Source organism: Scyliorhinus canicula, chromosome 20 (genome assembly GCF_902713615.1).
Source record: "Scyliorhinus canicula chromosome 20, sScyCan1.1, whole genome shotgun sequence".
Lineage (NCBI taxonomy): Eukaryota > Metazoa > Chordata > Chondrichthyes > Carcharhiniformes > Scyliorhinidae > Scyliorhinus > Scyliorhinus canicula.
Window position 1 is genome coordinate 3,475,462 of NC_052165.1, and position 15,991 is coordinate 3,491,452.

At 45.6% G+C, this 15,991-nt stretch overlaps 1 protein-coding gene across 1 annotated transcript in view; it reads right to left on the reverse strand.

The window, feature by feature from the left end:
• Positions 1–15,786, reverse strand: part of LOC119955254 (V-type proton ATPase subunit E 1-like) — a 28,638-nt gene extending 12,852 nt beyond the window's left edge. The window contains exons 1-5 of the mRNA XM_038781295.1: positions 15,545–15,786; positions 5,754–5,819; positions 3,892–4,001; positions 3,514–3,580; positions 1,130–1,219 (exon numbers count right to left, since the gene is read on the reverse strand). Of these exons, the coding sequence (XP_038637223.1) occupies positions 1,130–1,219; positions 3,514–3,580; positions 3,892–4,001; positions 5,754–5,819; positions 15,545–15,577 (366 nt within the window). The 5' untranslated portion in view covers positions 15,578–15,786. The remainder of the gene's footprint in view (positions 1–1,129; positions 1,220–3,513; positions 3,581–3,891; positions 4,002–5,753; positions 5,820–15,544) is intronic.
• Positions 15,787–15,991: the final 205 nt, after the last annotated feature.

Below are 15,991 nucleotides of genomic sequence, written 5' to 3' on the forward strand. Positions count from 1 at the left end.
CAGTGATCTGTCACTAATGTCCTCGAGGCCCTTCAGGAAAAGGAGATGGTGGATCCTATTGGATGGTTTCCTGAGTAGACTGTCAAGTCCATTGGGCAGAATGCCTCATCGCTAGAACATTCAAACAAGCACTAAGACCTAATTTGGCTGGTGGTGAGAAAGGCCCTCCCAGTCAGATTCTTCCTACACACCCGGAGTCTCACCCACCCACATGTTGCCCTCAAAGTGATTGTGGTGGGGAGGAGAGAGCGAGAGGTGTTTTTTGTCGTGAGTCATCCTGAGCAGCTCCGTGACACAGGAATCTGTGCTCTCAGGCCTGTTCCCAGGGCCGCCGAGACAAACATCAGCTGTTGCTGAGGGGTCAGCAACTCAGTGAAAGGCGCTCTTTGGTCTGCCCGAACCTTGTTGGTCTTCCAGTAGAAAGAGTTGTCCTCGACCCAGTGTTGCAGACGGGCATATTCCAAAGTCCAGAACTATGTGTTGTGGGGTCACTGAAGCTTGGGTCAGCTGCCGCAGTGGCGCGATGGGGAATGGTCGCTGTCTAAAACCTTTCAGCCGGTGAACGGATGGGAGCGGAATGGTACTGAACTCCCTCGAGCTGTATGACTCACACTGGATGTGTACAGTGAATATTACATGTATCACAATTGTATTGAAGCACCTCAGAACAACTTGATCTATGCAGACAACTGAAATACCTTTGCACCGTTTGTAATGACCATTTTGAAATGTCTATGTTTCAGAGAGCAATATGATGTATGTAGAGAACCAGAATATCATTGCACTGTGTGTGATGGCCATTTTGAAATGTTTGCAATGTTCTTTCAGACGTTTTATGAATAAAGTCTTTTTTTGCATAGAAAGACATCTACAGAAATGGTTTCCTCTGTGGGTTTCCTCTGGGTGCCCTGGTTCCTCCCCACAGTCGTGCTGGTTAGGTGGATTGGCAATGCTAAATTGTGTCCAAAAGTTAGGTGGGATTACAGGGATAGGATCTCTTTCAGAGGTGTAGAGCCAAATGACCTCATCTGCACTGTAGGGATTCTATGACATGGGAGTGGGATTGTACTAATGCAGTGGAGATTATAAAAAACAGTTCTCCACATTTACAATATTATCTCCTCCTTACCTGCAGTATAAGTCCATCCAACAGTGTCTGGTATCTTGGAGGGTCTTTCATCACTCTGCCCAGTCTCTGCCTGGCTTCATTCAACAAATCCTGGAAACCAAATAAAAGTTCCCAATCAGAATTTGAATTTGAACTTTGAATTGCTGATAGCGATGAGGACTGTCAGAGGATTCAGCAGGATTTAGATCGTTTGGAGACTTGGGCAGAGAGATGGCAGATGGAGTTTAATCCGGACAAATGTGAGGTAATGCATTTTGGAAGGTCTAATGCAGGTAGGGAATATACAGTAAATGGTAGAACCCTCAAGAGTATTGACAGTCAGAGAGATCTAGGTGTACAGGTCCACAGGTCACTGAAAGGGGCAACACAGGTGGAGAAGGTAGTCAAGAAGGCATACGGCATGCTTGCCTTCATTGGCCGGGGCATTGAGTATAAGAATTGGCAAGTCATGTTGCAGCTGTATAGAACCTTAGTTAGGCCACACTTGGAGTATAGTGTTCAATTCTAGTCGCCACACTACCAGAAGGATGTGGAGGCTTTAGAGAGGGTGCAGAAGAGATTTACCAGGATGTTGCCTGGTATGGAGAGCATTAGCTATGAGGAGCGGTTGAATAAACTCGGGTTTGTTCTCAGTGGAACGACGGAGGTTCAGGGGCGACCTGATAGAGGTCTACAAAACTATATGGGGCATAGACAGAGTGGATAGTCAGAGGCTTTTCCCTAGGGTAGTGGGGTCAATTACTAGGGTCATAGGTTTAAGGTGCGAGGGGCAAGGTTTAGAGGAGATGAGCGAGGCAAGTTTTTTTTTTTTTTTTTTTTTATACACAGAGGGTAGTGGGTGCCTGGAAATCGCTGCCGGAGGAGGTGGTGGAAGCAGGGACGATAGTGATGTTTAAGGGGCATCTTGACAAATACATGAATAGGATGGGAATAGAGGGATACGGACCCAGGAAGTGTAGAAGATTTTAGTTTAGACGGGCAGCATGATCGGCACGGGCTTGGAGGGCTGAAGGTCCTGTTCCTGTGCTGTACTTTTCTTTGTACTTTGTTAAGAAGGTTCTAAGTGTCAACCTGGAAAACTAGCAACAGCTGACAATATACACCACAGACATCTCTGGGAACATGGGCAATCTACATCACCACCAACAATAGTTCTTTTGAATTTCAAAATAATAAATGTGGGCATTGTATTTTTGTTTTCTCAAAAGTGAAAAAACTTGTAGCCTCGGGGCGGGGATCGAACCCGGGACCTCGGCTGAATAGTTGGCCTGCGAGAGATCAAGCAGGAGCCAATAAAACACAATAGTGATCAGAACCCTGACTAATTAATTATTTTCCCTACACAGTCCGAGGACCGGAATGACAATTGCAACAACAAATCTGCTGCCTCAAATCAGCAAAAATGAAGAATTGAAGCCAGTCTGGGTTGATTGGCATCAACAATGCTAAAATGAAAGGGCAGCACCGTGACAAAGTGGTTAGCACCGAGGTCCCAGGTTCGATCCCGGCTCTGGGTCACTGTCCGTGTGGAGTTTGCACATTCTCCCCGTGTTTGTGCATGGGTTTCACCCCCACAACCCAAAGATGTGCAGGCTAGGCGGATTGGCCATGCTAAATTGCCCCTTAATTGGAAAAAATTAATTGGATACTCTAAATATATTTTTTAAAACGCTAAAATGAAAACATATTACTTAATTAATTTTGTTACCATGTATGCATCATGTCTGCCTGAGGACAGACAAGATGACCAGTTTGCACAAATGTTCCACTTGAAGCCTGTAATTTGGATCCAGGTAGTGAGAAACAAGGCGAGACTATTGTCTTTTCTTCTCAATGCAAAAGATACTCCTGTAATTTTACACCAAGGCTAATTTTGGCACACAAGGTAATTGCAGCCGAATCTATAAACTACCACCTCATTAAGGTGTTTCGAAATTCAAACATGCTATAATATCCTTGACCTTAGTGTTCCTTGAAACTGTACTATTTATTGCTGGACAGTATTTTTACCATAACAAATGTTATTGTTAACACAGAAACCCATCGGCCTCAAGATCTGACACTGATTTTTCGCAAGTCCACCGCAACAACGTCAATTCCTAAAGGGTAGACAGCTCTACAGTATTGTAATAATGTTCATGGTTTGTGAAAATAACCATCCGTTGACAATGACATGGTGTCAATAGGACCACAGAGTTATACTGATGCCGAGTGATGAACTGAAAAAAAAGGTTATTGCGGAGATGAATTAACTAATCATTGGCTTGGTGTGTGTGATCTTTACTCCTTAAATGCAGGGAAAATACTATGAAGGCATGCATTTCCTGAACTTTGAGTCTTCATGAAATTGTAGTTTAGTTCATTTAATATATCAGCAATCTTACCGAAATCAGGTCATCTCTGGCTTTGAGGACCTTCAACCTAGCCTGGTTCAGCAAATTGGACATTTGACTAAAAGCAAAAAAGTTACAAAGAACACAGACAGCACGTCAATTCAGTACACCCAACACAGTCAGAATCAAAACAAATTGCATAAAGTGGAATGTTCAGTTTGTCAACAAAATTATCTCTCCCCACCCCCCAAAATTACACATTAAGTGGTTACATATTTTAATTATAATGCTCTCCTAATAATTATACGAGTTACGGTATCTCACCTAAATTAGTAAATCCCATTGATGTACAGCAAGAAATGTTTAAACAGGGCAATTTGAAAAGGACCAAAATATTAACGGACTTATTTTATTTTACTTAGTTCTTACATCTTCTTCTGCTGTTCAATTTGCTTTTCCTTCTTTTCATAATACTCCATGATCTTTAGCCTCTGGGTCTGTACAAGACGGCCCTTTTCAATGTTAAACTCCTCTTCTGCCTGCAAACCAAAAGGATTGATTTTAAACATGGCTCCAGTATCAAATGAACAAAATAAGTAGGATTGATAATGCTATGGGCTTTACAAACTTTCCCTTGCACGGGCTTCAGAGTGAACTCTGTGCATATTACATAAACTACTCTACACCAAATTCTACATTAAAACATGTGGAGATGCCGGCATTGGACTGGGGTGAGCACAGTAAGAAGTCTTACAACACCAGGTTAAAGTCCAACAGGTTTGTTTCAAACACTAGCTTTCGGAGCACAGCTCCTTCCTCAGGTGAATGAAGAGGAGACCAAAACTGCAGTCAATGCATCCACTATTTCTAGAGCCACTTCCTTAAGTAATCAGGGATGCAGATTATCAGGCCCTGGGGATTTATCAGCCTTCAATCCTATCAATTTCCCCAACACCATTTCTCTACTAATACTGATCTCTTTCAGTTCCTCCCCCTCACTAAACTCTGCGTTCACCAACATTTCTGGTATCTGCTTTGTGTCTTCATTTGTGAAGACAGAACCAAAGTATGTGTTTAGTTGCTCAGCCATTTCTTTGTCCCCTATTATACATTCCCCTGTTTCTGACTATAAAGGACTTACATTGTCTTCACCAATCCTTTTCTCTTCACATACCTATAGAAACTTTTACAGTTGTTTTTTTTGTGTTCCCTGCAAACATACTCTTGTATTCTATTTTCCCCTTCTTATTCAATTCTTTGAATTGTTTTTTTTTAAAATTTAAAATACCCAATTCATTTTTTTGTCCAATTGAGGGGCAATTTAGCGTGGCCCCACTGGTAATGCCAGCATTTTCTGCTCCTCTGAAGGTTACTGTGTGATGGTGATGGGGTTTGGGGCCACCTTCTTGAACGGAATTGGTTTGTTGGGCCTTTTCAGATTGTCGTTAAGAGTCAACAATGATAATTATCCCTTTTCATTTAAAAAAATTTACAATTTCTCAGACTGACGGTAGGATTTGAATTCATGCTTGTTAGATTACTAGATCAGAGGCAGTCATTATACAGTATTGCAAAATGTATTACTCTGCAATGATCAGTTGCTTAGTGATGCATTACCAAGAAGCAACAGAACTATGATATTGCACAATCTTCCATTCTGTGTAGATCTGGGTGTACATTTGGATAATCTTCCAAATGTTGTTTCTGAAGCTTTTTCGGTATCAGTTCTCATTCTTTTGTGCAGTTTTCAAGTTTTGAGCACAGAATGAGGAACAGATGAGAACCAATGTGGATTTAGCCATTTAGCAAGACATCATCTGCCACACTCACTGCAGCGAATGCAGAGAATGCTTAGAATCAACTAAAAAATAAACGTACCATCCTTACTGAATTTGTTACATAGGATCGGTGAAGGCAGTGACGAACTTGAATGTGACTTCTCAGAATTAACGGCACAGTAATACGTTGCTTTACAGGGCAAGAAATATTTTTTGGATAAAATATAGATAATATTTTTTGGATAAATACATGAAAGCGTGCAGGGGAAACAAAAACAAATTGGATCATGCAGTTTTTGATAGGTTACTCATCTTTAAAGTGGGAAAGAGACTGCAAACTATTTCTTCAATCCCTACATGGAATTTATCGGGACCTTATTTACAATCAATGCTGCTTGAGTAAATTATACATAATGCAGAATTATAATACTGTAAAGCTGATGGTGTACATAAATATTAGGCTGGAAAAATATAGGTTTCTCACAGGAATGTCAAAATAAAATAAAACCTCACCTTTGCATCTATTTCTTCCGCTTTTTCATTGGCCTCCTGCTCAATGAAGGCCATCATATGTTTGATCTATGGAACAAAAAAAAAAGAGGACACAATTGTAACAATCTCACCTCTACATTCGTACTATTATCATGACTTTTCTCTCCACACGTTTTCCTTGATACAGTGGCAATTGACACCTCACACAGATCTCTCACCCTCCTCTTCCCCCGCCACACACACATACCCTTTAATCAAGAACCTATCTCACCAAATTCCAGTTTACTGCAATATACTGTGCACTGCTAGTTGATTGATTTTGATAGGAAGGTGGTAGTGATGATCGGGCCACAGCTCAATTATGAACAGAAAGACAAACATACTGAGCATATTACAGATGGGTGAGCAGTACTTAGGTTTCTGTCTGGTATGAAACCAAGGACCATTGACATGTGAGTGTGATAACTGCTTATGCTACACTGCAGAAATATGTTGCCAAAAAGGGAAAATATTTACAATTATAAATGTATTAATTTTCTAAAAATGTCAAAAGCAACAGCGCATCCCCCATGCTGAATTTTGAGCATAAATTAGAATGTTCAACAAGACTCACTACTTTTTATATGAACCTTTGACTCGCTCTGTATCAGGACTAGCATCAGATCAACTAATAAAGTTAAGATTTAGCCACGAGTTCTTTAGGGATTCTACAGAACAAAAAGAAATTAAAAACTGAATTTGTTTTAGCTACATTTGGCTGTCAGCAAGTCAGTAATGTCAAAGTGATGTTTTCCCACAAGCAGCTCATGCAGCAGGGTTGAAATGCATCTCTCAATCACCAAAGTGCCAAGCTGCCAAATTAAACAACACAGCACCCAAGGAAATGCTTGGGAATAGTGATATTATGCTGAATTTAAACATGACTACTGCAACCAGCATCGTAGCCACAATTAAGTGAACTATGCTTCATCTGTGCAATCATCATGTTTACTGATAATTTACCAGTAATGTCTACCACAGTGGGTCAATATGTTAATCGGTTGTGAAGCTGGACCATGCAGAACAAGGGAAGGTGAAGCTAAGCCTACTGGATGCACACAGTGTGACACTAAGGGAAAGGTTGATGTCTCCCATGACCAGATAGACATTTCTGACCACAGCTCACAATATAGGGACATAAAAATTACCGCTGGGTGAACAAGTGGAAGGCAAATAGCACTCGTGGAACCAAATTACATCAGGAAAACAATATCTCTGATCAGGGAATGAAATTAGCAAGGAAATAAAACTGTGATGAATCGGAGCATCAACACTGAATTTAAATACAAAATCTCTCACTGGCAGAAGTTAGGCTGCACATAAACAGTATCCCAGTGTATGTTCATCTATCAATTACATGAAGACCAATTTCTGTACCTAAACATTATTTGCCCAGCTTTGCTCCTTTTCCTGTGTGTTTGGATACCGGATGAGAACCCCCAATTTTTTTTTTAAGTTTGTAAAACTGAGGGGAAAGGATACTTCATCCCAGGAGTAATGTCTCTGATCAATGGGTATCTTTTATGTTAAAACAAACTTTAAACAGAGTTAACCACATTAACATAAAATAGTTTTACAATTATCAGTTAAACAGTCCTCAAACAAAAGGAAAAAACACAAACATCCTATCGACACCTGCCACTAATTCCAATTAGGCAACCCAATACAATTCAAATGTCATTTAGAACATAGAACAGTACAGCACAGAACAGGCCCTTCGGCCCTCAATGTTGTGCCGAGCCATGATCACCCTACTCAAACCCACGTATCCACCCTATACCCGTAACCCAACAACCCCCCCTTAACCTTACTTTTATTAGGACACTACGGGCAATTTAGCATGGCCAATCCACCTAACCCGCATATCTTTGGACTGTGGGAGGAAACCGGAGCACCCGGAGGAAACCCACGCACACACGGGGAGGACGTGCAGACTCCACACAGACAGCGACCCAGCCGGGAATCGAACCTGGGACCCTGGAGCTGTGAAGCATTTATGCTAACCACCATGCTACCCTGCTGCTTATTAGAAATAAAGTTAACAAAACAGGTTTATTTGCTTAGCTGTGTAGAGACTTCTGGAGAAAGTTCCTTTCAAGAGCACATTCAGTAACTCAACCTAACAGCATTTGGCAAAATTGCTCTTCAACGCAAAATCCTATAACAGACTGCAGAACTACAGGCAGACCTGGTTCCTCCCATTACCACCAAGTTCCATGACCTGCTTAGCCAGTACTAAATGCAAACCGCAAATTACCTACACTCCCAGGAACCATCCAAAATGTAAACAATGTTCCATTAGCCTATTATCTGTAACCAAGGAAGTGGTTTGAATGAATGATTACCTCACCTTCTACGATACTTTAATTATAGCTTTAGAAAACAGAGAGGGGGTACCTTAACCTAAATTGTTTAATAACATTACTGCAACAGATATATACCTTAACCCCGGATTTTAATAACAATACTAAACATACAAGATAACAACTTCTTACATTCATCGCACGTGATAGCTATAATAACCCCATTGTTACCCTTTTGAGGTTGCACAGCTGCTGTCACTATGCTGACGTTATGTGGATTCTTTCTAATGTTAGTTGAAGTGCATTCAAACTTTTGCTGCATGGCAAAATATACATGTACATGTTCGAATGTACAATACTGACTACCAAAGAAATGTTAAATGAAAAGTTGCCATTAACAAATTTGAAATAAATATTTCATACCCTTTGGGACAGAATACATTTAGACATAAATAAGCCAACTCATCTGCTGTGCATTACTCATCTAGGCAGTTAATAAGAAACTTCCTAGTGGCAAAAGGATTGTAATCACGGATAGTACAGTGGTTAGTACTACTGCTTTGCACCACCAGGGACCAGAGTTCAATTCTGGCCTTGGGTGACTGCCTGTATGGAATTTGCACAGTCTCCTCGAGTCTGCGTGGGTTTCCTCCGGGAGGTCCGGTTTCACCTCACAAAACCAAAGATGTGCAGGTTAGATGGATTGGCTATGCTAAATTGCCCCATTGTGTCCAGGGGATAGGGTGGGGCAATGGGCCTGGGCAGAGTGCTATTTCAGAGGGCTGGTGCAGACTTGATGGGCCGAATGGCCTCCTTCTGCACTATAGGGATTCCATGCCAACTTTTATGGTGAATGGCAATTCCTTTAGTTTATAAAATAGAATTTGGAATTGGAAAGAATGATGGGAACAAATTCAACACTGACGTTCGAAAGAGAATTGGACAAATATTTGGGAGGGGAAAAAATACAGGGCTATTGCAAAAATAAAGCGAGAGAGTGGGAATATTGGCTGGCTCTACCAAAGAGCTGGCACAGACAATGGCTTGACTAGCCTCCTTCAATAGTATACATAGATAGGTTTCATAGGCTATTCGGCCCATTGAGTCAGCTCACACCTCCAAGCCATCCCCACAACCCCACCCAACCCTTTCTATTCTAGTATTTCAAACCAACAATACTTACAGTCTAACCTGCAAATTGTTTCACCATGTCTTTACGGCATGTTCTTGATGGAAAAAAACAAACTTTAAAAAAATTAATTTATGGAATTAGGGCATCACTGACTGGACCTGCATTTATTGCCATCCTTAGTTGCCCTCAGGTGGTGGGGTTCCCAGATATCTGCCCTTGTCCTTCTCGATAGCAGTGGTCGTGGGTTTGGAGGATGCTGCCTGAACAGCCGTGGCAAGTTACTGCAGTGCATCTTGTAGGTGGTACACACTGCTACTGTGTCGGCGGTAGAGGGATTGAATGTTTGTGAAAGTAGAGCAATTAAGTGGGCTGTTTTGTCCTGGATGGAGTTGAGTTTGTGTTTTTAGAACTGCACTCACCCTGGCAGGTGGATAATATTCCATTACCCACCTGATACCGCCCTAAGAAATTCCTGCAGTGATGCCCTGGAACGGAGATGATTGACCTTCAATCACCACAACCACCTTCCTTTGTGTCAGGTATGACTCCCTCCCCCCCGCCCCCGCCCCCGCCTCCCCCCCGCCCGCCCCCCCCCCACCACCCCCATTCAAACTGCCTCCACTTTTTCATGAGCTCCTTGCTGCCACATTTGGTCAAATGCTGCCTTGACAGCAAGAGTAGTCACTGTGATCTCTGGCATTCAGCTCTTTTGTCCATGTTTGAACCAAGGCTGATTAGAAGTCAGGAGCTGAGTGACCCTGGCAGAACCCCAACTGAGCATGCGTGAGCAGGTTATTGTTGAGTAAGGGCCGCTTGATGGCACTTTACTGATGATAGAGTAGATTGACAGGGCAGTAATTGGACGGATTGGATTTTTGGGTACAGGACACAGCTGAGCAATTTTCCACATTGCCGGGTAGATGCCAGCATTGTAATTGTGCTCACACAGCTTGGCTAGAGGCACAATAGTCTCTAGAGCACAAGTCTGCAGTACTAGACCAGGAATATGGTCAGGGCCAAAAGTTTTTGCAGTATCCAGTGCCTTCAGCAATTTCTTGATTTAACATGGAGGGAATCAAATTGGCTGAAGCCTGACATCTGCGATGCTGGAGACCTCCGGAGACCGAGGTGGATCATCAGCCTGGTCTTTTGCACAGTGTACTGGGCCCCTTCATCATTCAGGATGGGGATATTTGTGGAACCTTCTCAAGTTGTTTTAAGCCGCCACCACTATTCACTGCTGGATGTGGCAGGACTGCAGAGCTTAGGTCTGATCCGTTGGTTGTGGGATCTGTGATGAATGTAAGAAAGTCATATTTTGCAGCAATGTTATAGAATCATAGAATTTACAGTGCAGGAGGCCATTCGGTCCATCGAGTTTGCACCGGCCCTTGGGAAGAGCATCCTAATTAAGCCCCACGCCTCGATCCCATCCCCATTATCCCCGTAACCCCACCTAACCTTTTTGGACACTAAGGGCAATTTAGAATGGCCGATCCACCTAACCTGTACATCTTTGGTCTGTGGGAGGAAGCCAGAGCACCCAGAGGAATGAAATGAAAATCCCTTGTTGTCACAAGTAGGCTTCAAATGAAGTTACTGTGAAAAGCCCCGAGTCGCCACATTCCGGCGCCTGTTCGGGAAGGCTGGTACGGGAAACCCACGCAGACATGGGGAGAACGTGCAGACTCCGCACAGACAGCGATCCAAGCTAGGAATCGAACCTGGGACCCTGGAGCTGTGAAGCAACTGTGCTACCCCCATTACTGAACATTGGGGTAAGATGTTTACAGAATGACTGCTAGGGTGGTGATTAAGGTATTATAAAAGTGAGGTAATCATTGATTTGTCGGTGAAGAGTCCTGCTAATAGATTGAGAAACATTTACTTGCTTACAGATAGCTAGCTAATGGAATATTGTTTAGGTTTGAAGGACCCCTGAGGTGGGTAATTTAGGAGTATTCTGTTTGTTCCTGACTTAAGAAATCAAGGGACATCTTGCAAGAGACAAAATAATGCCTTATGCTCTGGATACAGATGATGCAGCTAATATGAGAAGCCAGGTTTGTCTGAAAAGACAGTTGGTCCCAGAACTCCCATCTGAACAGAGGTGTTTCAGTTTTTGTCCTGAAAGGTTCTCTCTCCAAAGATTGAAAAGCAAGTAGAAATCTGGTTGTTAAATGTATTCATGAGTGGTAGTTAAAATATATTGGGTTGCTTAATTGGAACATAGAGGTTTAGGAGGTTAGTTAAGGTTTTCTCTTTTACGAGAACTGTTGTAACTGTTAACTGTAAACCTATTTCTTTGTTGCTGTTGTAGTTAATTCTGTTTTTAAATTAAAGTTTGTTGGGGCAGCAGGGTAGCATGGTGGTTAGCATAAATGCTTCACAGCTCCAGGGTCCCAGGTTCGATTCCCGGCTGGGTCACTCTGTGTGGAGTCTGCACGTCCTCCACCTGTTTGCGTGGGTTTCCTCCGGGTGCTCCGGTTTCCTCCCACAGTCCACAGATGTGCAGGTTAGGTGGATTGGCCATGCTAAATTGCCCGTAGTGTCCTAATAAAAGTAAGGTTAAGGGGGGGTTGTTGGGTTACGGGTATAGGGTGGATACGTGGGTTTGAGTAGGGTGATCATGGCTCGGCACAACATTGAGGGCCGAAGGGCCTGTTCTGTGCTGTACTGTTCTATGTTCTAACAATTGGTCAGAGTTATCACTCTTGTGGTGCAATAACATTTCCTCAGTTTTGCAAATTGAAAATAGTTGGGTTCCAGTCCGCATCCTAACAAATTGCGTGGTTTTGTCTATTACTTGCTGCTTTTGCTGTTTGGCACACAAGTAGTCCTGTGCTGTAGCTTCACCAGGTTCACACCTCATTTTTATGTATTCCTGGTGTTGCTCCTGGCATATCCTCCTGAACTCTCCATTGAACCAGGGTTGATCCCCTGGCTTGTTGGTAATGGTAGAGTGGGGGGACATGCCGGGCTGTGAGATTACAGATTGCGGTTGAATACAATTCTGCTGCTGCTAATGACCCACAGCGCCTCATGGATGCCAAGCTTTGAACTGCTAGATCTGTTCAAAGTCTACCCCATTTAGCACAGTGGTAGTGCCACACAAGATGGAGGGTACCCTCAATGGAAGATGGGGGCGTCGTCTCAACAAGGACTGTGCGGTGGTCACTTCTACCGATACTGTCATGGACAGAAGAATCTGTAGTAGACAGGTTGGTGAGAATGAGGTTAAGTATGTTTTCCCTTCTTGTTGGTTCGCTGATCACCTGCTGCAGTCCCAGTCTCTCAACTATGTCCTTGGGACCCGGTTCACCCGGTGGTGGTGCATTAGGTCCTCTGCCGACAGTACATTCTGCACCTATGCCACCCTAATTGCTTCCTAAGTGGTGTTCAACATGGAAGAGTACTGATGCATCAGCTGATGGTGGACAGTACATGGTAACGAGCAGGAGGAACTCCCTCCCAACTGCATACCACTGTGCCGCCACCTCTGCTGGATCTGTCCTGCTGGCAACGCGTGGCATACCCAGGAATGGTGATAGTGGTGCCTGGGACATGATCTATAAAAGGTAAGGGTGGGAGTAGTTAGAATTGCTGCCTCACGGTGCCAAGGACCCAGGTTCGATTCCAGCCCCGGGTCACTGTCCGTGTGGAGTTTGCACATTCTCCCCGTGCCTGCGTGGGTCTCACCCCACCACAGCCCAAATATGCACAGGGTAGATGAATTGGCCACACTAAATTGCCCCTTAATTGGATTTTTTTTTTTTTTTAATCTTTCAGAAAAAAAAGATATGTAAAGGTATGATTCTGTGAGCATGACTGTCAGGCTGCTGTTGGACAAGCACAAGGCCCCAGATGTTAGTAAGCCGTTGTGGGAGGCAGAGTTACTTGTGGAGTACAATGTAGGCTCGGCCAGACCAAGTAAGGATGACAGGTTTCCTCCCCTAAAGGACATCAGTCAACCAGATATGATTTATGTCCATCAACTATGGTTTCATTACTTTTTTAATTCTTCATCTGCCTTGGTGGGATTTGAACCTGGGTCCCCAGAACATTACTAGTCAAGCGATAGCATCCGGATTTCAAGCGATAATACCACTGTGCCACCACCTCCCCCCTACTTTGCACAACTGAATCTATTCCAATTGCTGAATTGTGGGATGGACATGAAAGCTTCTCTCAAGACAAAAAATGGTTCAAGATCAGCCATAATAATGTATGACTATTCTCATAACTTTATAAAGAGATTAATTTCCAATGACATCAGTTTTCATCCTCTCTTCAGGCAAACAGAGACTCCTCTAAGAAATATGAAACCTGGGACCTAGCACAACTAACTCTGCCTTCCCCCACTGGAACAGACAAGACCATAACTCCTTCCAACCAGGTGCACCAGCTCAAACTGGATTCCAACAGCAAGTACAGTTTTGCTTACTGACAACTCTCATCTGGCTAAACTCAAAACAGAGCAAGGAAGACTAGTTAAAAAAGTGTGAACACACATAAAACAAAATGTTCATCGAAATACATGCCTGGTTCAAAACATTTCCCTATTCTAAAAGCTTCAAAATTGACCAAACTGAATGAAAATGAACAATGATTCAAGGAATTGGTTTATTAGGTTTAACCAACTTATTGTGGCTAGCTCGCTGTTGGCTCAGATGCAATTCTCAGATTGTCAATATTTGTTTTTTTTAATCTTCCATCCATTGCAACGTACTAGGTTACCATTCCCCCCACAAAGTGCAGGATAAAAATTCACATCTTGACAAGTGTTAGTGAAATGTAGAGTTTATTCCATTATGGCTGTATGTTACACTGACACAGGGCAAGGTTCCAACAGCATCTTCGATTGATGGAAAAGCACGTTTCCTGCACATCAATAGACATGAATGGACAGTTGTTTAACAAATAACAACAATACCATCATATCTGCTTGCAAAATTGCTGAAACTGAGTAATTATGTGCATACAGAAAGTGGAAGTCCAATTTCCATCACATGTGCAAAGAAAAAGGGAACAACTTAAGTGTTTAAAATGCAGTAAACAGACAAGGCCCAGGAATATCTGAACTTTATCGCTAACCCTCTGTGCTGTAGGCTTGAACCCCTCAGGCACCCAGTGCTCTTGCCAGGACAGCACACAAACCCTTATTTCATCCCTCCACCTGCCCCTCCCCCCTCCACCTGCCCCTCACCTCCCCCCGCTCCTCACCTCCCCCCTCTACCCGCCCCTCAACCTCCACCCCTCAACCTCCACCCTCCCCCCACTCTGCCCCTCAACCTCCACCCACCCCCCACTCTGCCCCTCAACCTCCACCCACCCCCCACTCTGCCCCTCAACCTCCACCCTCCCCCCCACTCTGCCCCTCAACCTCCACCCTCCCCCCCACTCTGCCCCTCAACCTCCCTCGCCCTCCACCCCCACTTTGCCCCTCACCCTCCACCCCCACTCTGCCCCTCGCCCTCCACCCCCACTCTGCCCCTCGCCCTCCACCCCCACTCTGCCCCTCGCCCTCCACCCCCCACTCTGCCCCTCGCCCTCCACCCCCCACTCTGCCCCTCGCCCTCCACCCCCCACTCTGCCCCTCGCCCTCCACCCCCACTCTGCCCCTCGCCCTCCACCCCCCACTCTGCCCCTCGCCCTCCCCCCCCCACTCTGCCCCTCGCCCTCCACCCCCCACTCTGCCCCTCGCCCTCCACCCCCACTCTGCCCCTCGCCCTCCACCCCCCACTCTGCCCCTCGCCCTCCACCCCCCACTCTGCCCCTCGCCCTCCACCCCCCACTCTGCCCCTCGCCCTCCACCCCCCACTCTGCCCCTCGCCCTCCACCCCCCACTCTGCCCCTCACCCTCCACCCCCCACTCTGCCCCTCACCCTCCACCCCCACTCTGCCCCTCACCCTCCACCCCCACTCTGCCCCTCGCCCTCCACCCCCACTCTGCCCCTCGCCCTCCACCCCCACTCTGCCCCTCACCCTCCACCCCCCACTCTGCCCCTCGCCCTCCACCCCCCACTCTGCCCCTCGCCCTCCACCCCCCACTCTGCCCCTCGCCCTCCACCCCCACTCTGCCCCTCGCCCTCCACCCCCACTCTGCCCCTCGCCCTCCACCCCCACTCTGCCCCTCGCCCTCCACCCCCACTCTGCCCCTCACCCTCCACCCCCACTCTGCCCCTCGCCCTCCACCCCCACTCTGCCCCTCGCCCTCCACCCCCCACTCTGCCCCTCGCCCTCCACCCCCCACTCTGCCCCTCGCCCTCCACCCCCCACTCTGCCCCTCACCCTCCACCCCCACTCTGCCCCTCGCCCTCCACCTCTCACTCACTCACCTGCTTCTGAACATCGGCATCGCTCAGCGCCATTGTGGCCGGTGTTTGATGTGTGTCGGTGGGAGGAAAGCTGCGGGTACCGGGGGCTGAGTGCTGGAGGCGGACTGGCTGCGGTTGGACGGGCCGGTGGCTCGGACGGGCTGGGTGGGGTAAACGCTGCTCTCGGGACCGAGGCCGAGGTTCAGCTGACAGCACCAAAACCCTGAGGCTGGAGGAGGTCACCTGATGGAGCGGGGGCGGGGCCTAGTGACGCGCAGAGGAACGCCCCGTCCCCGCTGACCCACTGCATGATGGGAGATTAGCCCTTTTTCCTTACAAAGATTTTCAAAAAGACGTCTCCTGGCCTGAGGGAGGATGGTTTCTGGTGTAATTCGCTGTGAAAATGATGATTCCAGTCGAACGATTTTTCACCACGTCGGCCAACAGCAATTTGTTTTTATGTATTTG